At 37.4% G+C, this 24,910-nt stretch overlaps 1 protein-coding gene across 6 annotated transcripts in view; it reads right to left on the bottom strand.

The window, feature by feature from the left end:
- Positions 1-12,979: 12,979 nt before the first annotated feature.
- ZNF385D (zinc finger protein 385D) overlaps positions 12,980-24,910 on the bottom strand; it is a 999,751-nt gene continuing 987,820 nt past the window's right edge. For all 6 annotated transcript variants that reach the window (XM_049870885.1, XM_049870886.1, XM_049870887.1 and 3 more), the window contains 3 exons: positions 16,366-16,544; positions 15,224-15,325; positions 12,980-13,341 (listed from right to left, as the gene is read on the bottom strand). In XM_049870885.1, coding sequence (XP_049726842.1) covers positions 13,108-13,341; positions 15,224-15,325; positions 16,366-16,544 — 515 coding nt within the window. In that variant the 3' untranslated portion in view covers positions 12,980-13,107. The remainder of the gene's footprint in view (positions 13,342-15,223; positions 15,326-16,365; positions 16,545-24,910) is intronic.

The following is a 24,910-nucleotide window of genomic DNA, read 5'->3' as shown; positions in this document are numbered from 1 at the left end:
TTACAGAAATTATCTCTTGACCCTTATGTCATTACCCTAGATCCTAACATTTGCAGAAATTCTTATACTAGAAATTGGAATGCAATTACCAAAGTATTATAGGTTATAACAAGATACTCCATTAAGCGATAGAAATCTTTTCGTTCTCAGAGCTTTTAGGATGCCAACAGGAAATTTGGCCTTGTAATTTTTTCTGCCATTTTAAAATGTTTATTCGTTGTCATAAATTTCACCAGCCTTTTTTTGGCTGGAGGCCTTGCTCGTAGATAGTGAGTGTAGGCAAACTGCTTTGTCCAGAAGCCCTAGGCTCTATGACTTCTGACTGATGTTAAGGAATTCATTAAGCTCAGTCGGTCCTCTCATTTCTGGTAATTGATGACCCTTCCAACTTCAAACTCATCATTGTGTCAAGGCTAGTGTAACACACTGAAGACTGAATTAAAGGCTTTTGAGATTGTACAACAGGAATTGCTAAATACAGTGAAAGAGTTGATGGGCATACATTTTTGACCTATGGTCTGAAAATCTTAGATCACTCCTTCCTGAGAAACAAAAAAATGGCTAACGGTGGAAATGCTCCAAATCTGAAATGAGCTCAAGTGTCATCATCATCATCATCATTGTCATTATTATTATTATTCAACAAGTTTAATTAAATGGCTGCATTATTCATCCTGTACTACAAGTAATTTCTAGTTATGTATTCTTTAGCTGGACAATGAACAAGGAAGAGTGAAAAAGAATTAATGCCTTTGAATTACGGTGTCGGCAAAGAATATTGAATATACCATGGATTGCCAGAAGAACAAACAAATCTGTCCTGGATGAAATACAGCCAAAATTCTCCTTAGAAGTGAGGATGGTGAGACTTAGCCTCACATACTTTGGACTAGTTATCAGGAGGGACCAGTCCCTAGAGAAGGATATCATATTTGCTAAAGTAGATGGTCAGCAAAAGATAGGAAGACCCTCAAAGAAATGGATTGACACAGTGGCTACAATGATGGGCCCAAACAGAACAATGATTCTGAGGGTAGTGCAGGATTGGACAGTGTTTCATTCTGTTGCACATAGCGTTGCTATGAGTCAGAGCTGACTCAATGGCACCTAACAACAACAACAACAATCTTTAGCTAGATTCCATGAAATTTTGCCATTCACCCCGTGAAACACTCTGATTAAAAATTTGGCATTGCGTGGTAGGAAAAAACAAGACATTTGAGTTCTTGATATAAATATTGTCTCCAAAGTTTACTTCCTGTTTATGTTTATCTTGGAACAATTGCTTGTCTTGTCTGTTTTTTTTTTTTTTAATTATTACTTGTAATATGAGGATAGTAATATTTTCCCCATGTGGTCATTGAGATGAGTAAAATAACAGAGCACAGCATTTGGCATAGAGCCTGTCACTGAACATGTCTTATTTCTCTTTCCCTCATTTATCTGTATAGGGTACATTGTAAGTGTACAATCAGTATAATCATAAAGACGGACGAATACATAAATAAATGGATGGATGGATGGATGGATGGATGGATGGATGGATGGATGGATGGATGGATGGATGGATGGATGGATGGATGGATGGATGGATGGATGGATGGATGGATGGACGGACAAATAATACATTCGATAACATTTTGTAATTTAAAATATCAACTACTTCTCTAAGAGCAACATTCAGACTTGGCCCCAGTCGAATTTCCTGCATATGGCAACATGTTTTATCAAAATACAAAGTGCTATGCAGAAAATTTTATTATTGGAAGAGAAAATAGGTATCATCTATTTCAACCCATTCATTTTATAAATTGGGAGAAGGAGGATATTCAGTAACATTGAGTGTGGACAGCAAGGGACAGACTTACTGAGAAACAGAAAAAATGGGGGAAAAGGTAGCATTCAGGCTCCTGAGTCAGCTTGCTTGTCACTCTGAACTTCAGTAGTAAAGGAGATGGTTTTAACGGAACTTGTTTGGCTCAAGAGCTAGGAAAGTCCTAACACTGAAATTCCCTTAAAGGGAAGAGCACAAGCTATGGGTATAAGTTCATTGGGAAAAGTAAGGTCAGCCTAGGATACAATACAGTGAGGTGGAAAAAAGGGATTTTTTTTTTGTTTGTTTTTGTAAATAAGACAGAACCATGTCTATACCAGGGTATCCCTAGCAAAGGTATCCCTTGCCTCTCCTACTTCTTAACTAGAAGGAATCCAGAGAAAAGGAAACTAATGAAAATAAACCAAACCCATTGCCTTCGAGTTGATTCTGACTCATAGCAACCGTATAGGACAGAGTAGAACTGCCCCATCGAGTTTCCAAGGAATGCCTGGTGGATTCGAACCGAGGTTAGCAGCTGCAGCTCTTAACCACTGCGCCACCAAGGTTTGGGATTCATTTTATTCTACTTCTGAGTAGCATTTTGCTTCCATTAAGCTCTGTGTCTTTGGCTAAATAAATCACCAGCTTACAGAGGGTATGTTTATGTAGTCTTTCCTATCATAACTCAACCCACCTAAAATGCTCTGACACTCTTGAAAATAATTCCGATTAATGAATAAAACATGATAAACTGATAATTAGCTTTTGAAGGTGAACTCTTAACAGGAGGGTAATTCAGTAATGTTCTAATTGTTTTTCCCCAGCATCTGACCTTAACTGACATTTGATTTTAGCTTCAGCGTAACAATTCCCAGGCTATGTTTAGAAAGACCATGAGCAATTTCCTAGTACTTGGCCAGAAATTATTCACAACGCCTGGATTACACACTTTGAAAAATGTGAAGTTGTCTGTTAGTGTGAGATTCCAGATCTAGCTTTGGCACAGCCTCCTGGCTTGGAGGACTCAACAGAAACTTATGATCAGCCTTGGTTTTGTATTTCTAAGCAAAACAACACGAAAAAGACCTTTTTTGTAATCAGATAATTAGCAAGTTTAAAACTATCAATGTTCGTATCAATGTCAATTGTATCAGTTTTTCCCTCCACGCAGATGATAAGGATTGATACTTAGTATGCTCTCTCTAATTCTACGTTTTAAACATAATTCCGAAATGTCAGAGGGATGGAGGTTATTTCAAAAGCTAATAAAACATTTTTATGTGGGATTAAAAAAAAAAATCTGTCTGCTTACACGTATTTGAAGGTGAGTATGTATGAACATATAAAATTCCAAAGTGTATTCTGCAAATGTATATTCACAAATATTATTTATGGATTTTTCTTCATATTTTATTTAAACCAAGAATAGAAAAGAGTGGAGTTATTTTCCTATGAAATATGCTTGGTGTTTCTCTTTAAAATCTAATTTCTTCTATTGGCAGAAGCCAAACCCTCCTTCAAGGAGGCCCAAAGAGAATGACAGAATCCCTTTCGTGAATATAGTTACCCACTGCCTGAAGTAAAGCTTTTTGAACATCCACTCTAAGCTATCACGCAAACACTCCCATTAATTTGTCACAGGTCATATTCTGGTGACGGAAACTTTGCTGAAATCAATGTTTGCAAAACACTTCCCTCTATTGAAACGGCTCTTGAGAATTGAAAACATTCCATGATGTTGATGCTGTTAGGTGCCATTGAGTTGATTTTGATTCATAGCAACCCCAGACAGAGTAGAAATGCCACAAGGCGTTTCCTGGGTTGTAATCTTTATGGAAGAAGATTGCCAGGTCTTTTTCTCACAGAGCTACTGGGTAGGTTCAAACTACCACCCTTTCGGCTAGCAGTCCAGTGCTTAACCATTGCGCTACCAAGGCTTCTTATGAACCTAGCCGTAATGAATTGGGATGTGGAGTAGAAGGAATGGAGTTCACCCTGAAAACTGGAGTATGTGGTGACTGAGAACCAATGCTCCATGTCGGGATGTGTAAACCCAAATGATAACAAGGGTCTGGCAGGAAACAATGAGTGGGAACTCTTGAGTACAGGTTGTAGCAAATTGTAAAACCTGGCTTTGCCTGAAGGGGGCAGCCACAGCTTAACTGTAGCCAAAAAAAAAAAATGCTTTTGGAGATGTTTGGGAGCTAATTCAAATTTGTTTAAAAAACATTGTCCAAGCCAAAACTTCTTGAGATCCATAGAAATGTGGACTATCATTTTGCCACCTCTTGTCTGTACCGAAATCTCATTTCAGCAAGGACCAACCACAGGGTTTCAAAGTTGTAAATAAAATGATCGTTTTCCCTTACACTTAATGAAATGCACGAAATGTATTAAGTTGCTCAGTTTGAACATGAGAATTCCTGTCTTCGTAAATGGGAGGAAAAATGACAATGGAACAGGCATCCTTCAGAGATGAAGACAAACAATATTTTACTTGCTTTCTCCTTCTAACACATTTACTTACAGAGATAGTCATGAGACACATGTTCCGTGAGTCACTAAGTGTCTTAGTTGGCACTTGGAACAATCGTGTTATGTAGGTTTACTGCTCTTCTTGGAATGGTAGAATATTACAAACAAATGGAATAGAACATGTAGAAAACACAATTTGTTCTAATACTCTTTTCCGAAGAGACTTAAGACTTAAACCAGGATAGAAAATGGTTCCCAGATGGGATACATTGCCTATGGGTTATCTTTGGAAAAGAATAAGCAGCCATGTTTATTTCCTGAGCTAAGTGAAGAATACGGACATAAATGCACCAATTTCCTAAAACTACTGGTAATGTTGCGTTTACCTGGGCAATTTTGATATTGTCAAAGAGAGAGGAGATAATGGCAGAGGGTGTTCCTACAGCTGCTGATGGAACCAGAAAGCTTTCATCACATAAAAGTATCACTGCTGTCTTTCTTTTATTGAAACTGCAAAGTTCTTCTTAAAGAATTTCTGATAAAAATAAAGATTAATTTGTTCACAGCTGCAAATTTAGCTTAGTACAGGGCCATAGACAAGATAAAATTTGCCACGTTTTACATTGCTGAGTCAATAAAGTGGATATCAGCTCCATTTCATAGTTGGGAAATTATTGACATATAGTGGGATTTTATTACCTGACATACGGGAGAATTTAACATAGGAAGGATTTTATTACATGATTTAAAACAGAAAAGAATGGCATGATACAAGTTATGTGAATTGCCCTGATATTTTTCATTTTAGGACTTCACTGGCATATAAGGGACAACTCTTTGTGTCTGGGATTAAAATAATAACACCATGTATAATCTCAATTCAAGTATCAAAATGTAAAACACACACAAAAAAAAAAATCCTATTTCAACTGTCCAAGTCCACCTGGGGACGCCTAGAACCTCTGGTGAAAAATTACTTAACGTGACTTCGTGAGATGAAAAGAGCAAAGCCACTTACTGAACACATTGGCTGATACGGTGGTACAAATTTGCATCCTGAGCATTTTGGCTTCTTGTGTTCAAGTCATGCTCCTAAATGCACAGACAAGGATGGGACATGCAAGTTCCATACCAAGGTAGCTACATGGACCTGACTGAAGAAACAGAATCCCAACTCTGTTGTATGAATTTAGGCAAGTCAGTTTCTTTGATCCTCAGTCTCTCTTTCTTTTCCTTTTTTTTTGGTAAAATCAAGACAGTCAAGATTCTTTGTAAAGTCAAAATAGTCTACTATACCTCTTTCCAATGCTCGTGGTAAAATCCTCTTCAAATACAAGGTATTGTTCTTATTAGGTAAAGCCTTATGCAATCTCTTGCCAACAGGTTAATATTAGACAATTATTGTATTTTCTAAGCCATGAGACTATAAGGGGCAAAATCACATGACTTTTTCAGGCTTACAGACGTGTAGCACAAACCATGTTGTCGTTCTTATGTGCCATCAAGTTGGTTCTGACTCATAGTGACCCTATAGGACAGAGTAGAACTGCCCCATAGGGTTTCCAAGGAGAGGCTGGTAGATTTGAACTGCCAACCTTTTGGTTAACAGCCCAGTTCTTAACCATTGTGGCACCAGGGCTCCAGAACAAATCATAGTCTATTTTTAATTCCAAAACATTATTCAGTTTTCTGAATGTTCATGCCAAAGTTTCCAATAAGGAGACTGGTTGTCAAAAACAAATAATGCCTTAAGTTTGTAGTCACTAAATGCATGCAGATTAAGATATTTTTAGATCTTAAGATTAAAGCCCAAATTGGCTGATGTCACTAAACAGGCACAGTCGTCACTCAATATTTGATAGGGTTCTGTTTATAGTTCTTTTGTTAAGAATAACCATTTAAAAATAGTCAAACATACAGTTTTCATAAGAGATAAATATTTCATCATACATTGGCTAATCCTAAATTTTTCTCTTTCTGACCATTCATAAAAGGACTATAATTAAATCAGGAGACCTTAGTTGAAACTGACTCAAGATTTAAACAGATAAAAGAAATGAACAAAATATGACCAATTTCTCGAGAAAACCAATGTTCTTAGCAGGGGAACCAGTTCTCTCCGGTTCCATCCCCTGCTGAGAATTTGCATTTCTAACAAGTTCCCAGGAAGTTATGTATAAAAATCACCTGGGGATCTTGTTAAAATGTAGATTCTGATTCAGTATGTCTGGGGTGGGAATGCAAATTCTCAGCAGGGGTTGAAATTAGAACCAATTTGAAGCCCTGGTTCCTAGTGTATGCATGTTAACATAATGAAGTATTTTTTAAACAACCTATCAAGGCTATTTTTAGGACAAAATAGAGAATCTACTATGGCTGCATATGACTTTGTTTTGGTATCACATCAGTTCTGTTTCAATTATGGAGGAATATGAACACTAAATATAAATTTTGCTTAAAAAGAACTTCACTAAAATTTATGGGAATTAGGCTTAGGTGTTGGAACCAGTTTTGAGAGGTTGATGACTTGCTTTTACTAAAATCAGCTTTTTTATTTTTTGGCACCTCTCTATAAAGTAATTCCATTGACATCCCTATTTTTTTTTTTTTTTCCAGAAGATAATCATCAAAATACCAAGTGAGCTGGCCCAGCTTCCTCATAGATAATTTGTGGTAAAGTCAGCAACTCTGCTCTCTGTTCTATGATATTCAGTCTTATGCCCAGTTCCCTTGGCTCCAAGGCTTTTCCCCACTGTCAAACACTTCTACACATTTTTCCATAATTCCTTGTAAAACCAGATGTCATCACACGAAATTCTTCTTGACTGGTTCATAAAAGTTGAACTTTCCAGAATCTCAAGAACTTTCTTTTCCACCGCTAACAACATTATTTTACAGTCACAATAGACACACAACATTTCATGGAGTGTTTTTACCCAATGTTAGCCTCTCCGAGCCCTAGTGTCCTGTGTTGAAATTATAGAAAACCATATTTTGAACTGGATTGACAAGTATCCAATAAAACTCACAATGTTACTTTTGGGTGATAGAATTCCATCCACCCTCACTGTGACTTCAAAACTGTGACAAACACTTCTCAGTGGATTTATATCTCACTAGAATTGGGCAATCTTCTAGTTGAGAGACTTAAAAAAAATGTTTTCTGGCAAAAATGCAATCTGGGCCCTCCTTGAAGAATTCTCTCTTTGCTAACTTTCCTTAGTCCTGTTTTACCCAGTCTTGCACACTAGCTCGATTTGAAGATTTGATTAAGGGCTCAACTTCTATGCTCACGTCAGTAGCCTGTATGAAATGATAGAGTTGCATTATTCAACTCAAATTGCTGGCATTATAATCTTGCTGGAGGTTGTGTTGGAGAGCGCAGTACCTAGACATCTACTTGTCAACCCCTCCAGTGCCCTAGAATGATTAAAATTTCCAAGTGTGAAATTAGAGCTTCTCTTCTCAAAGTAAAACCAACCTAATCACTGAAAAAAAATCACCATAAGCTTTGAAAAGGCATGACAGGTATAAAAGACATTGAGACTCATTTCTTATATATGAAGGTGGGCATTAGCCTTAGAATTGGTCACTGTGTAATTATTTCCTTGCAGTTACACTATTTGCTCACAAATCATTTTAGCCCTATTCTCTGGAAATTGTTTTTAGAGCTGACCTGCCAGTCATGAAAAGAACAGGACCTCATTCTGTATGGTCTTTGTAAACTTGTCCAAACTCCAAGATGCTCAACTTGACTGCATATATTGATCATCTGATTTGACTTCAAATGCATTTTGGTAGTTTCTATAGTCACTTCAACCATCACTGAGAAGGAAAAGAAGACACCACGGACAGAAGGTAATTATCAGTCCTTTATTTCTGAACACTGATGACCCAGTTAGAGAACTCTTTAAACTCTGATCCTTAATAACCTGGATGGACTTGTCGATCAACTAGCATATATGAAGTTTTTCTAGCGTAGACTCTGTCTTCCACCACAATTCATCATTCTGTGAGCTATGAAACCATTCCTAAAAGTTATAACCTTTTAGACCCTGTGAGAATGACATGTCAGCTCATTCATCTTTCACCTGAAGTCATGATATCACTCACATAACTAGGAAAAAGGCAATGAGACCGGCCATATACATGGTCCATTTCACTCCCTGGTAGTAGCCCCTCTAGTTGTTGAAGCATACCACCCAAGAACAGAAGAGATGCTCCAGAAATAAATATGCCCGTTTAACAGAAACGACAGCAATCAATATATAAAACATTCACTGTCAGGACTCAGTTCAAATCATTCTTGTTTTAACAATAAGAGGGCTAACTGATATGCTTTGGTTGTGGAGGAAACAGACTTAATAAGGTGGTCATTAGCTAAAACACCTACAAACTCAGGGCAGAATTAGCAATGACTCAGATAGGGCCCCTTTCTACTGAAGAAAGCACAACAAAAGCAGTAACGATAAGACATTTAATGTATCTGTTGCTCCCTTCCACACCCATGTCGCCAAGTTTCTATTGCTTGTATCAGGGTTAGTTGTGCTCAGAATTTATGATACTTTAGATTGGGAAAAGAGAGGCAACATTCATCACTTTAGCATTAAGTCCAATGAGATTAGCAACTCCTCTGATAGTAGTTGGTGAAGTCTACATTCCGATTGATCCAGATGGATGACCTCAGAAAGGAATGAAGAACATTTTTCTGGACACATGCAAGTATTTGAGTAAGCGTGTGGTTGACTAAAACCAAAAAAAACAAAAACAAAAACACAAAATCCAGTGCCGTCGATTCCGACTCATAGCGACCCTATAGGACAGAGTAGAACTGCCCCATAGAGTTTCAAAGGAGCGCCTGGCGGATTCAAACTGCCGATGCTTTGGTTAGCAGCCATAGCACTTAACCACTATACCACCAGGGTTTCCGGTTGACTAAAAGAATGCCATTATTTATTATTTTTCCTGAGAGGAAGAGAGAAGTGAGCTTTTAGTGCTGAAATAATGAACAGCTCAGCCTTCCTTTACTCACTCATTTTACTGATGACGAAATTAAGGACTACACATCAGTTGACTGTTCAGACGTTACCCTGATGGTCAGAGACAAAGTCTACAATAGACTTTGATGCCTTTCAGGCTTATTGTTTTCCCCACCACTTTGTGCTTTGTTGTGTGTAATTATTAACACAATGTCGCCATGCTTCTGCACAGAAAGGTACTTCCATACATCAATTCAGATTTAAAGGTAGAGGCCACTAGACCATTTGAGTCATCTTTTACCTTTTGTGATCTGACTTCTCCAGGAAAGTTGAAACGTTACATGGGTACCAAAATTTAATGCCCATGTCTACCATATATTGTTCTAGTGCCTTAGAAACTTACATGGGTGTATCTTCTATATATGTTGTACCCTATTTTAAAAATTTCATTGTCTTTTAATGCTTAATGCTTTGTTTTATGATTTCCTGTTCTTTTAAAGCCTTCACTAAATAGTTTCTTGGCAGCAAAATACATAGCACCTTTCAGAAAACCAAATTATGTCTCAGATGATAATGGCAGCGAGTGACTGCAGTCAATGAGGGGCAGCCCAATACTGTGCCTAAAGACAGCAATCCTTTTTGGATGAGGCAGTGGTGATATAAATTGCTAAAAGCCAACTGTGTTTACTTATGTGAGTAAAACAACCACTCTTCAAAGTTTCAGACCAGTGAGAGGAGCCATTTGTCGTGTGCAATCACCGGTTTTCCCGGAAGAGAAATACAGTACCTCCACCATGACTGTTTCCCATTTGCCTGGAAGATCTGAATGAGGTGCAACAATCCTTTTTCCAGGGGCATCTGGCTCTTGCAACGCATTTATATTTGTTTCGAATGAAATCAGAGCTGCTTTCACTGTCATTTTCCTTGCCATGGGTGTGATGCATGGGAAGAGATGTGTACCCACAAAGTCAGATCGCCCTTGGGGATATTCACAGCACCACTGCTGACCAATCTGAATTGTTGATTTTTATTCATGAAAGAAGTTCCCTAAGGAAAAAGCTATAGCTTTGCAGCACTCTGAACTGTAACAGATGTTGATCTGGTGTTGATAAATACGTGCAATGGGGTGAAACAATTCACAGAGAATCCACTATAAATACTATGGTTAGGCTTCATCCTTTATTAGGTAGTGAGTAAAAGACAACCGATGTTTACAACTCCGATTTAAGAGAGATCATTTGAACAAAAATGGTTCCATAATGAAGTGAGGCAAAAGGGATCCAGTCATTTCTGAGTTTTTTCATTATGGCTAATGGAGAATATATGGCTGATTCATTTGTTCCCAGCAAATGGCTAAGGTGAATAATGCCTTGTGATCCAGGACTCTGTGTAACCCACAGGCCCTGACTTCTAGTGGACTGGCTCATTCACTTTGGTGAAATTGGGGAAGAACAGAGAAAAGCACACCATAGTGAGATATCGCATCAACCAACGCTAAGTTTTACAATGGAAAAAGAGGTCCTACATCAGGTGTAAAAGTTCCCGGATAAGCAAACTAACGTTCAAAATAGTCAGAAGCTGATCACATGGGATTGAGACAGAACCCCAGACAGTAAACTCATAAGCGACTATCCACCTGGCTGAACTAGCATGGTCTATAGGTGAAAAAAGGAAAGACATGCTAAAACCAAAGAGCAGAGATACTGTTCAACACAAAATCACCAGGTACTTTCAAAAACAAATTTTAATGCTAACCAACATGGTGAACTAGAAAGGCGTTATTTGAATTTCTTTTTACCAGAAGACCCATGGGATACCTTTTCTTTGTTTAATGAAAAACATAAAGCCAAACGCTTAAAGACATGTTTATATGAAAAACGTTTATAAGCTAGATGGTGGAGAACAACTCCAAAGACCATGTTTAATGTTGAGCACCAAGCATGTGGTGGGTGTTTCTTAAATACAAAATGACAAATGCTAAATACCTACCTCACAAAAGCATGGTTTCATCTGGAATCTTTGCACCTCTCAAAAGGTCACTACAATTTAGATAAGAGCAGTTTCAGAAAGGCCATACCCAGCCTTTCCCTATATTTTTTTAATAGTCTTTACAAAACCTTTCCAAAAATAATTCTTTTTCTCTAAACCTAAATCATGTAGGGTTGATTTGTACATGTTTCGTCATTGTTCTAAGTATGAATGCCATTGTTCTTATTAATGCAAAAGACTGGCTGCATTGAACCCCATCACACTGACAGGTATATTTTAGCTTTCTAAGGGAAAAAGCAGATAGCCTTTATCACAAATTAAAGGCACAGCTATTTTTATGCCATTTGTTACCAATTTAATGATAACACGTAACACTGGATGGTTATATAATTATTTTATATAGATTTTTCTCTTTATAAGTTATTTTCTTAATCTTTCTAACATATATACAATATACATATATTTATATATACCCCTGATAAACCTTGTTTTAAAGGTAAAACATCAACTCCTTTCAGCCTTATGGTGAAAATTGAAGGCTGTCAGTATTCACAACCCTACTAGAGAAATAACGGTCAAGTAGACCTTCCCAGTATTTTTTCAATGTTATATCCTTGGTGTGCAATTAACTCGTGTTCATTTTTCTTGTTGCTACTAACATTTAAATATATATTACTTGTTTATATCATGTCAGTAGGAAATCTAGAAAACAACAAAAATCCCACAACAATAAGCTAATGCTTAATTTTAGCATCATACTCAAAGCAGAAACCTTTGCCTAAGAGACAACCCTACTGATATGATATAAAGGGATACTGCAGAGGTGCAATATTCTCTCTTTTTATTGGATATGTGCTAACGTGAAAGATATTTCCTTTGCATTATCATCCTAGGTTATGACCATCCATCATTCATGAAACAGAAGAGTTGTACTGATTTCTTTCTAAACACCCATGATGCATGGGTTTACCTGTTTTGAGATACAGGCTCATTACAAGCACTTTCCTATTTCCAATAATATTCACTCAGGGTGGGAAACTAGCATTTTTCAATAAATCCTCTTTATGAATACCTCTCCCACCTCTCAGCTTAGCTCTTTTCTATTGTTCTGAACTTACAGTCATCTCCAAGCTGGGTAGGAGGGGGGAGAACGTTGACCAGGGAGACCTCCACAACACCATCTGGTGTTTGTTTATTTTTTGACTGCTTATTGGCATGAGATAGTTTTTTGTTCTACCTTTTGCAATCTTTGAAAACCTAGTGGCATAGATTGAGACACAGCACTATTGTTTTACAAGACATCTACTGTATCTACTTTTGTTGGGGTAAATACCCAGTAACTGCTATCATAGCAAGAGGACCAGCACGGGTACTACTATTCACAGTGTTGCTTTTGTTTTTTTCTTTTTTCGTATTTTTTTTTTTAATCTACAGAGTAAATTATTATATATACATTGGAACCAGTTAATGCCCTTAGACAATGTATAGTTGTTTCATAAAGCAGGAAAGACAATGCAAGGGGAAATAGGTGCCCAAAAGCACGGTCACAAAGGCTTCAGAAGTTCTAGATACCACTACAAGTCAATGCTGGAGATCACTTCTAAAACAATCAATGTTTAAGAGGAATGCTTTAATTTGGAGAAAATACCACCCCCTCCCTTCCCACCCTATCCCTCCCCTAATATTTTTTTTTTTTAATAATCTTTTCAATTCACTATCAAAAGTCCTGGCTCTTCAGATATACTTTAAACTATAAATAAACACTGCATAGTTCTCTTTTGTTTTGTTTTCTGTTTTTTTTTTTTTTTTGAAAAAAATTATTGCAGTACAATTACTCCCATTTGGAATTCAGTAAGGAGCAAACAGCACAGGAGTGTGGGCGGTCCGAATGGGTCCAGGAGCTGGCCGCAGGAGTGCCGGAGGAAGTGCAGAAGTCTGGAACAGTGTGGCTGCTGGAGCAGTTCGAAGACTGAAGGGGGAAGTCACTGCCACAGCTGCAGCAGCGGCTGCAGCTGCCAGCGGATTTGGTAGAATTCGTGGAGCCAATGGCTTTGAAGGTTCTTTTGAAAATACTAATTTTACCTGCAAGGGACAGAAAAAAGGAGTAGAAGAATACGAAATTTTTAGTCTGTTGCTAGAACCCAAAATGGTGGGCAGCTATTAAAATACAGCAGTTAATAACAAAGATAAACTCATACTTGCAAACTGACAGTAAAGAAAATGGAAAGTGTAGAATATCTTTCCTTTGGAAGATACCTGAAAATGGCTGACTTAGGGTGTGGAAAAGTCCTCTGGAAAGATACTTAGCAACCTTATTTTATTTGTTTGTTGATAATTATACTTCCAGAGGAAAGTGTTCATCTTGAGAAAAACTTAAAGAATTTAACTCCACCTTCCACACACACACACACATTAACCATTAAGGAATAGACATTTTTAAAGAGAGCTTCATTACCACTACTGATAATAGACCATCTGGTGTATAAACTAGGTAGCATACAGAATTTTGTTCCCAATTATGTGAAATAGTAATCAAGAGAAATTACAAAAAAAAAAAAATTCTATTACCAATAGAGAAGTGAAAGAAAACTGATCTCCCCAAAAGTCTGACGTGCTCTACTTTGTCTTATGTACATTCTTTCAATCCTACTCTACAAAAGTGGTTCATTTTCTGGCTGGAAGCAGCAGTAAGATGATCATTCTCATGGAGGGAAAGTTCTCATTTATGGAGACAGTAATATACGAAGGGCAAGAAGGAACTTTTAGATGCCAATATTAACACAGTTTTGGCTACTCTGTTTATTTCAGAATCATCCACCTGAATGTCAAAAGCTGCATCTATGCTGGCCAGAGATATCACTCAAGGTTATGACTACTGGTGCTGAAACGTCAGCTCTGCCCAGGATTCTCAGCCTCCCAATGCAGCTACATGTGCTTCTGTACAAAAGAATAAAATGATTTCATTTGCATAAAAATAGGCAATTCTACTAAATTAATTGGGTTGACCCATACTGAGGTTTCCTAATAGATAATTGCAGCTTCCTTTTAGCTATATTTTAATGTGTCAGCAGCACACAATGACACAAATTATTAATAAGTTCTATTTTGAAGAAAACAGATTTCAAAATGTACAATTTAGCACATACTATTTTTTTTTATATAGATCAGAAATTCTCAATGTTTCAACGAGTACTGGGATTCTGTGATGAAAGCTGTGGTCACCTCAACTAGAAAAAAGGACATACTCACAAATATTAGCCTACGATGTCAGGAGGTTCACAGATTCCCCCCAAGCCTGACCCAAAATTCTACATCAGGACATTGTACTAGCATACTTACTAATCTGAAAGTGAAGTGGGGAGTGGATTTCCAAGGATTTATTTTCCCAGGCTTAACCTGCCTTATTTAGTTTTTTTTGGATGAATAATTAAATAAAATAAGCCATACACTTGAGACTGGGTTATTCAAAATACAAAGCCATTGAAGGTCTCAAGGATACCATTGCTTTGTCTCTTGAAGATAATCCGAATGAGACATTATGAACTTGTTTTTTTCACTGACCTTCTTTCTTGAAAGTATCCGCTAACATCAAGACCAAATTTCAGGTGATTACTTACCTGACCCAGAAGAGTTTGCCTCTTCTGTGAGTCGGAATTGTTTTGATGGCAACGGGTTTGGGTTTTTTTGGTTTTTCTTCCTTATGCTCTGTGATAAATACGAGCCCAATTCAAAGTGATAAGACATTGGACTGTGGCTACAAGGTAACAAAACTCCCGAACAAACCCTGAAACCAATAGATCCATTGATGGAAGAGGGGTTGGACTCTCAAATCTATGGTTTGCCATTACTTATATACATTCTATCTATTCCTTTTAAAAACTGGCAAAATAAAAAAAAAAATCCATGTTCAGCAGACAGGGACATTAAACACCACTGTCATTTGGCAAACAAAAATAACACTCACCCCCAGTGGATGTGCTCCTTTCTGTAGTTTGTTGTAAGGACTGTATTTAGGTTTCGGGGGCTTCCCAGCAGCTCTGTCTTTGTGCCTTCTACTGCTGATGTGCTATTAAAAGGTAGTAAAAATAACAGCTTTTTAAAAAGTCATCCAAAGGAACTCTTACCAAGATTGCTTAAACCTGGGGAAGAATTTTTTTCTTGCCAAGTTTCAGAAAGAGACACACATTGAAAAGCCTGCACTTTGGGATTCAGATGCCTTGACGATATACGTTTCAGCTGTATATTTTTGACAAATAAAAGGATCTTCTTTTTTAAGATCCCCTCATCACTGCACAGATCTCCTTTTTTTTTTTTTCAGAAGAGTTTACAAAGGGAAGGAATGTCTGAAAGAATTTTATGTGCAAATAAACAAAGAGGCCCAGGCAGGCACTGAATTTATTTCCATACTAATATTTATCCTCACATTCATACAGCCAAATGTCAACCCCTTAAATTCTGAAAATAAATAACTAAGGTGCATAAAATCAGCAAAATATGTACACATGCATGTAAAACAAAACAATATGAGGGCTGGACCTTCAGTTGACAACGTATAATTGGTCTTTTCAGAAGGCTAGTTAGAGTGAAAGTGAATGTACCATGAGTAGTCATCCTTGAGCAGGTGGCTGGATGATCCAGAAATAGAGTAAAGCACCATGTAATAAAGTACATGAAATAAAAGAACAGCACAGCAGAAAACTAGCTACAGCATGTAAATGTCTAAACAAGTAAAAATGGAACATGGCAATTTGACCTTTAAAGAGAATCATCACTTTCGAGTGGAAAACCTGGTAGAAGAGTTCTGATACCCCCTTTTCCTCCCATATTTCATGGACAAGAATAGCACAAACTCACTTCAGACAATTTCTGAAAGGTCTTAGAAGCCATTACATTTATTTTGTACTCCCTTAGCAATTAAAATAAGCATAAATAAAGACTAATAGATGGACAGGTAGAAGAATAGGTGTACGTGTGGATGGGTATATGGGTGTATGGATAGATGGGTCAATGAGAGAGCAAGAAAGGAAAGGGAAGAAGGAAGCCTACACACCCTACTCAAAGGGTGTCTCCTACCTGCCTTTCATTCCTAGAACTCGTGTCTCCTACCTGTTTAAGTTGTGTTTCCGAGTTGACATGCACATCGCAGATTTCACAGTGAAACGTTTTGTTTTGCAGGCCTGTGTTTCCCTTGTTAACAGGTCCTTTGCCTTTCACTCCTGCCCTAGGAAATGCTTTGATGGTCCCACTTCCATTCCGGGCTTCTAGCATGGTTTTGTGCTTAGTACCTGCCAGGAATATTTAGACAAAGAGAAAGAAAAATAGGAAAAAAAAAAAATCTTAGCTAGTATGTCTTTAAAAAACAACACAATAACAAAATCTGATGCCACTTTTAGACCTCTTCTTCCAGGGATTATGGTGGAAGCATGCTCACGCCATGGAAGGGCAGACGGTCACAGTGTTCTCTAACCACCTCACGTATCATTATGAAATTATTCATTTTTTTTTTATAATGCCCCACATTATAAACAAGCACTATCAATATGGTACCCAAACTCCAGAGTCCTGAGATGAAATTAAATGAGAGTGACTTCTTTTCATTTCCTCTTGATGCTCATAAGACATAAACGATAGCTGACAAGGAAGAGTGATTTAGTTGCTAAAGGTATAGTTGGAGGTGATGGGTAACAAACGTAAGCAGTTTAAACTTGGTGTGTTTACGGAAGTTGCACTCATTAAATACGCACATTCTAAAGAGAATACTAACCAGCTTTTTCTGGCTATCTGTTTTAGGTTCAGAGGGAAAGAGGAGGAGTATAAAGATCTTCATGACTCAGAAGAAAAGCCATATTAGGATAGTAAAACCCTCACGGATTTTGTGATTCAAATGTCAACAAGTGACCAAGAAGACAAGGGATGCAATCAAAGCTGAAGTAGATATACTATAAATAAATGCTTCTTTTTAATAAACCAGTAACAACATCTTTGAGCTGTCACACATAAATGATGGAGTCTACCATTAACAACATTTTATTTTAAATCACTGAAGTTATATAAAAGTTAATGACAATTTTTCTCTCAAGATTTCTCTCATTTTCCTTTTGGTTAGAGTTGACAATGTTATTTTTTTTCACTTAGTCATATGTTTTTGCTATGGGATGGCCTCTCATACTCATTTATGTTGTTTCCACTACTATAATTTAAAAAATATATTTTTTAGTAGTTTCTCTTTCCTATTTGCTTTTATAGGACTCCTGGTGGTGCAGCGGTTAAAGCATTTGGCTGCTACCAAAAGGTCCGTGGTTAGAACCCACCTGCTGTTCCGAGGGGAAAGATGTGGCAGTATGTTTCCATAAGGATCACAGCCTTGAAAACCCTATGGGGCAGTTCTACAATATACCGTCTTTAGTATATTATTGGTCAGTTCTGCTGATGTAAAAATGATTCTTAACTTCTGCTTAATGACCAAGCCTCCTAGAATAATTGGGGTGCGGGGCATTCCAGGTCAATGTTACCCCATCATTTTAAATTTTGTTGTTAGGTGCCACTGACTCTATTTTGACTCATAGTGATCCCACATGACAGAGGGTTTTCTAGGCCGCAATCTTTTCGGGAGCAGATTGCCAGGTCTTTGTTCCAGGATGGAGCTAGCTGCGTTCCAACCACACCAACCCTTCTTGGTTCACAGTTGAGTGTTTAACCATTTCACCGCCAGGGCTCCTTATTATTTTAAATAAGCCCTAATAAATACACGAAAAATATTTATAGTCAAATATTTTCCTCATTCAAAATGATTATAACTTTATTGAGACTGATAGAAAAATGTGTATTTTTATAATTTCAATTGCCCAGTTTATTAATTATAAGAATATGCATAAGAAAACTTGCATAGTTATCAAAATATTCACATCTCAGTATACTAAGAAAAGAGAAACAAGTCAGCACCTTGTAGGAAGATTGGAGGAAATGAAATATGGGGTCACAGAACTTCTCCGTGGTGGCGGTTGTGAGGCCTCATTCAAGCTTGGCTTTCACAATTCTTCCTTGCGCTGTAGTCAGCACAATCAATTTCCACTTCTTCTGAGATATAGATCTAGATGGTTATCCAAACTTCTTTAACCCACTAGGTGATTTTATCAAAATGTTTCTTTTCCAAGCAGCTTCTTCAATCATACTGAGAAGAATCTGTGGGGCCAGTTTGGCTAATGAATGCCTAAGAAGTCAAGAGTAGACCAATTCTCATTCTGACTTCCTTGAGGGTCTCCTTATCTACTTTTGGTTAGCATATTTTGCTGTTGGGAGTTGGTGTTTGGCAGGTGGAAACCTAATGGATCAGAAAATTGTTTTAACCTATTCAACGATATTTAAGTAATTTTTTTTTTCTTTTGGACTGGAAGCAGAAAAAGTCCGATGTAAGTGGGTTGCCTCAGAATTGAGTGCCATGTGAGTTAGGGAGATGAGAGGGAAGTCAAAAGATTTGGCCCCAGTAGCAGCAGTGTGGCAACCACAGGCAAAAATCCAGAAAGTTAGCTAAGACTACCTATGCCATTGGTCCCTAGAGAAAGAGTAGAAATGGTATATATGGTATATTCTTTCTGCTCCATATACATATGGAACCCTGACGGTGCAGTGGTTAAGAATTACGGCTGCTAACCAAAAGGTGGGCAGTTCAAATCCACGAGCTGCTCCTTGGAAACACTACTGGACAGTTCTACTCTGTCCTGTAAGGTCACTATGAGTCAGAATTGATGGCAAGGGGTATACATATATATGTATATGTATCTATATTTATGTATATGTATATTCATACATACATATATACATATATATACACACACACATATATATATATACACATACATACATAACACACCCAGAGTAGAATTGCCCCATAGGCTTTCTAAGGAGTGGCTGCTGGATTCAAACAGCCGATCTTTTGGTTAGTAGCTATAGCTCTTAATCACTGAGCCAACAGGGCTCCATACACACATACACACACACAGACATATGTGTGTGTTTATATTCACATATATATGTGTGTGTGCGTGTGTATAAACATCTAAGAAATACCCATTCGCTCAGCAAAGAGGTTGTTAGCATTGTTATTTCAGCGTAGACTCTTCACAGAGGCAAGAAAAGATAGAAATAAAATATACCCACCTGTGTACGTTCTACACACACACACATACCCAATACACATATAGCTAAAAACATTGCAAGAATGAGGGGAGGAAAAAAAACAAAAACAAAACTACAGCTAATAGCTTTGACTCTGGGGTTATTATTCATCATCAAATAGAGTAGAACTTGTCTATAATATAACCTAATTTAGCAGCAGATTGTCAGTCATAATTAAATAGCTGTTTAGATTGTTCAATAAGGTTTTAAAGCTTCAAAGGACTATAAAGGTAGCTGTTTTTCCCTCCGAATACAGCTAAAATTAAGGGGAAGAGCGCTCTTTCCTTAACTCTAAAACATTTACATTTTTGAGAGAGAAAATATACATTAATCATAGAAAAATAGTGATAATTCAGAGAGCTCAAATTATTTAATCTTTAATACATTATACATACTGGGCTATATTATTTGCATGCTCACAGCTGCTCTATCAGTTTGGTGGTATTATTATCACCACTTTAGAGACAACACACTGAGACTGAGAGGGGTTACTTGCCTAGGGTCACAAAACAAGAGTTACTGAACGTTCCCGGCAGGTAGACAGTGAATTTCTTAGCCAGCTGAATTCCAGTTACACTCAAATCCCTCACAGCACCTTTAATATTCTGTTTGTTTGAAGCAGTATTTTCTAAACCAGGATTTTACTTTACCTTTTTTTCTTTTTGTTCTTTTCTTTCAAGCACAGGGCCATGAACCATGATGCTCTAGAAAGTCTGTGGCTCTCTGATAGGCAGCGATTTCACCTCTGGTTTCAACAGTGCGTAAACATTTCACAAGGCTCCTGCCCTCCTCTGTGATCACACAGCGGGGCAGTCACAAGTCTGCATCCACACTTTAGCCCTTCTTCCTCTAAAGAGACAATCTGCAAGAAGCTAAATGGTCTGTTTTCCTCCTTTCAGTTTTAAAAGGCTGACACTGACAATGGCTTTATTTGAAGGATCACTATTTTTGAAATGTGAAACCATACCCCATTCATAATTTAAAAATCATTAAGTCCTAATGCTCTCGGAAATATTGTGTGTTTGTTTGTTGTTTGTTTGTGGTTACCTCGGGGCAAGATACCTCAGCTACCTTATTGCTCTTATATCTGCAAAAATCAAAGGGATATGGGAGGAAGGGGCTAGCCTTCCCCTTCACCCCCCATTATTTTGAAACTTCTTTTTTTTTTTTTTTTTTTAAGTTGGCTTTCAAGTTACCAACCAAAAAAACCAAACCCAGTGCAACCGAGTCGATTCCGACTCATAGTGACCCTACAGGACAGAGTAGAACTGCCCCATAGAGTTTCCAAGGAGCGCCTGGTGGATTTGAACTGCCAACACCTTGGTTAGCAGCCGTAGCACTTAACCACTACACTGCCAGGGTTTCAAGCTACAGACTGTTATAAAATAGAGGTAGGTGAGCAAGAAAACTAGAAAATAACTTTTAAAATGTAAATAAATAATTCACAGTCATTAGGAAAACTGAGAAAGAAAAAACAAACAAAAAACACATACAATTTTAAAATACTGAGATCGAAATATAAAGGGGAACTATCACTTACTAGAAACCCTGGTGGCATAGTGGTTAAGAGCTAAGGCTGTTAACCAAAAGGTCGGCAGTTCAAATCCACCAGGCACTCCTTGGAAACCCTATGGGGCAGGTTTACTCTGTCCTATAGGGTCACTACGAGTCCAAATCGACTCGACGGCAACGGATTTGGTGTTCTGGTTTATCATGTATCAGTTTTTTTTTTTTTCTTTTCTATTTGTATATGTGCATTTTAAAACATTGGGGTAACTTAATTAAAGTGGACCTGCATAAAAATTCCCATGGAACTAGATATACTCTTAGAAATGTACATGATTTTTAATGACAACATAGGCTTGCAATATATATATATATATATATGATATATTTAACCATTCATCTGTTATTAGACATTTGTATTCCTTTTATTCCCTATATAATTATGCTGTAATGAACATCCTACTCCTTAAATCTTTTATCACGTTTTTGATTATTTCTTTAGGACAGACTTTCATGAGTGGTATTATAGGGACAAAGACTGTGACTATTTTTAAGTCTCTTGATTCAAACTGCCACATTACTTTCTGAACATCACAAAGGGAGTTTCAGAGGGATTTATTTTATAGGGAAACCTATCCTAGTAGAGCCTGCAAAATTTAGCCTCTGTAAAATAAGCTTCAATATTTGAAATATAAGTGCCCCCAATGCCCATTAAATGATACTCAGCTGTGTTAGACTAGACCCTTAGCAAACTTATGCCACGGCCAATGATTATTTGTTACCTTGTCACTGACAAGCTCATATGGTTCAGCTTATAAATAAGTGGTCGGGAAAGTGATCTGTCTCCATACAAGGAACACAGTACAAAGGTTTTTTTTTATGTTTTTATTTATGATATTCAGTATATGGCATTTGACTCCAAACCCTGTGTATCATAAAGAAGAAATGGCAGAGCCCTGGTGGCGTAGTGGTTAAAAGCTGAGCTGCTAAACAAAAGGTCAGCAGTTCAAATCCACCAGTCGCTCTTTGGAAACCCTATGGGGTCAGTTCTACTCTGCCTTATAGGGTTGCTATGAGTTGGAATTGACTCAACAGCAAAAGTTTTTGTTTTTGTTTTGAAAGGAAGAAATGTTCTCTCAAATCTATATAACTGAAATGTATATAATTAGTATCAAAAGGCTCCATGTTCTCTTTTTTAACCTCTGAATGTCAAATTAACCTTTTATTACCCTGACCTTATACGCAGAGTATGTATTTTCCAGGTCAGTGACATCTGCACTTTGTCTTAGAGACGAAAGTGTGGGTTGCTTCATCAGCATAGCAACAAACATTAAGCACTCAGAAGAGGTTCCATGGTCTCTGATGACCAGGTAATGCCCAAAATAAGGGGAAAATGGTGCTATTATTTTAGCTTCCTGTTGAAAATCATTTTCTGATTCGCTGGTAATGTATCTAAAGTTCAATTTGTGGAGGTGAAAGCTGAGACAAGGAAAACAAGAAATCAAAAACATAGTAAAGTACCGGGGTTTTAGCGTCAGAAAGGGTCACAGAAGGAGAGCTCTGAAGTTGGAATTAGATGCACCAAACACACACAACACTAGTGGGAATGGACCAGTGACCATAGTAACCCAGGATAGGCTTTGCAGGCTGAGGGACCAGGCTTGCAGAACTAACATCTGGGTTTTATGGGGAGATAAACGTGTGGAATCAATATAGCAGCAACCCTTGAAATCCCAGCCTGAGAGGAGAAATATCAGGCATCCAGAAAGCCTCTTGTATCCATGATGCCCTGATACTCTGGATAGGGAAGAAATGCTTTAGACATGCATTTAACAATCTCTCCAAGAACCCATCTAATCTCCTTCAAAACAAGTCCTTAAAAGCATGGGCAATGACACATTGCTTTTATATCCATTCCCTAAGAGAGCCTTGTTCTTGCCTCGGCAGCATATGTACTAAGAGAGCCTCACAAAAAGTGCTTCATGTAATAAAGTACTCAACTATTAGTGATGGAGAAATTAGTCACACTTCTGTAGTATAACTGAGATACAATTCCTAGTTATTTATAAAAGCAGATTACTTTGTTAAAATAGTTTTTGTTTTTTTTTTTTAAATAATGTACAGTCCAATATGTAGTCATTAGTCACATACAGCTCCATCGACTGAGGAGCTAAATACCCTTGGTAGAAAACTTGAAGAGCACAGATGGGTATAAAGTGAAAAGCAAAAGCCTCCCCACCTCTTAACTTCAAGCCCCATGCCCTCAGTATTGATAATTTTCATATGTAAACATCCATAAATGTTTAAACATTAATGATTTTATATTAGGAATCAGTAGATAAAAAAATACACAGGTTGAGCATTCTACTTAGTTTACACATGAAACCAGTTTAAGACCAACAGTCACGTAAAAGTCCACTCTGTAAGAAAGTGCGTAGACAAATCTCTGAAGTCATTCATTCCAGTTGGTAGTCAGTGAAGAGTTCCCCAAATGTGAAACAATTCAACCCTGACTGCCCATAAACCAAAAAACCAAATCTGCTGCCATCGAGTCAATTCTGAGTGCAAAATTTCTTTTCATTAGGATAATAAACCACGCATCAACCACTGTTTCAATCCCCCATGTTATTCATGAATTGTAGCCCTAGTATTGCATTGTCTAAGAGACAGCGCCATGATGCTGGAAATGGTCTATATCTGTACAGTCCAATATGGTAGTCATTAGGCACATACAGCTCTTGCGCACATGAACTTAGGCTCCGTCGACTGAGGAACTAAATTTTTAATTAAAATTAATTTAAATTTAAATAGCCACATGAGGCTAGTGGCTAACTGTATGAGATAGTACAACTCTAGTATTTAAGTATGCCCTGTATGGCATGTGGAACACAGTGGAGGATTTTTTTTTTTCCATCATTTGTAGAAAACTTAAAGACTGTGCAATTGTGATAGGAAAATCTTTACCTTTATTTTCATTCAGACTGAAGCTTACTATCATCCTAGAAGATGCTATGATAGGACTGGCAGATAATCTCTGGACCTCAATAAAAATAAGGCCATGAACATAGACCATAGCTGACTGGCTTAAACGAGGGTTTCATATGGAACAAAATTCTACGTATTCTGCTCTTGAACACAGAATTACAAGCTAGACGTGGGTTTCTAGAAAGCAATGACTGGGTCTTGCTCATAATTAAATTCTCAGTGTCTGACATATAATAGATAAAAATGAAAATTAGCTGAATTATTAGATATTAATAAAACTTGATGAACAAACACTGAACTTATTGGTTGACTGTTTTCATTTGTAAAAAGAACGCAGGTTCTGGAATGGTGGAGGTCAGAATTTACCTCCATAAGATCTGCGATCTTAGTAAATACTTTGCTTCAGTGTCTTTGGCTGTAAAAAAAGGAAATTATCTGCTCTTCTGAAGTGGTATATTAAATACACTTATTATTTTAAGGATTATTCTTGGCACTTCCGTGTGCTCAATAAGTTTTAGTTAACTGTCTTCTCTTTCTCCTTCATGACATTGTTATTAACAAAATGTTTAGAAATCCCCAAGTGCTCTAAAATTTAGTAAAGTCCATCCTTTCAACAATGTCTTTTCTGTATATTAAAACGTAGCAAAGCCCACTGCCGCTGAGTTGATTCCAACTCATAGCAACCCGATAAGATAGAGTAGAACTGGCTCAGAGGGTTTCCAAGGCTAAAAATCTTTGCAGAAGAAGACTGCCACATCTTTCTCCAGGAGAATGGCTAGTGGGTTCAAACCACTGACCTACTGGTAAGCAGTTGTGTGCTTTTAACCACTGGGCCATCAGGGCTCCCAAACTTAGCAAGGGGGATAGAATAAGCTCAGACTAGGGAAAGAATAATTGGAACGAACTTAGTGAATATTATCAAATGTTACTATTTCAAAAAAAACTGCCTAAATTAGTAATGAGCTTCCACTAAAATATATTTTAA

The sequence above is a fragment of the Elephas maximus genome, chromosome 27 (genome assembly GCF_024166365.1).
Source record: "Elephas maximus indicus isolate mEleMax1 chromosome 27, mEleMax1 primary haplotype, whole genome shotgun sequence".
NCBI classification, from domain to species: Eukaryota; Metazoa; Chordata; class Mammalia; order Proboscidea; family Elephantidae; genus Elephas; species Elephas maximus.
This window is presented reverse-complemented; position numbering and strand designations above follow the sequence as displayed.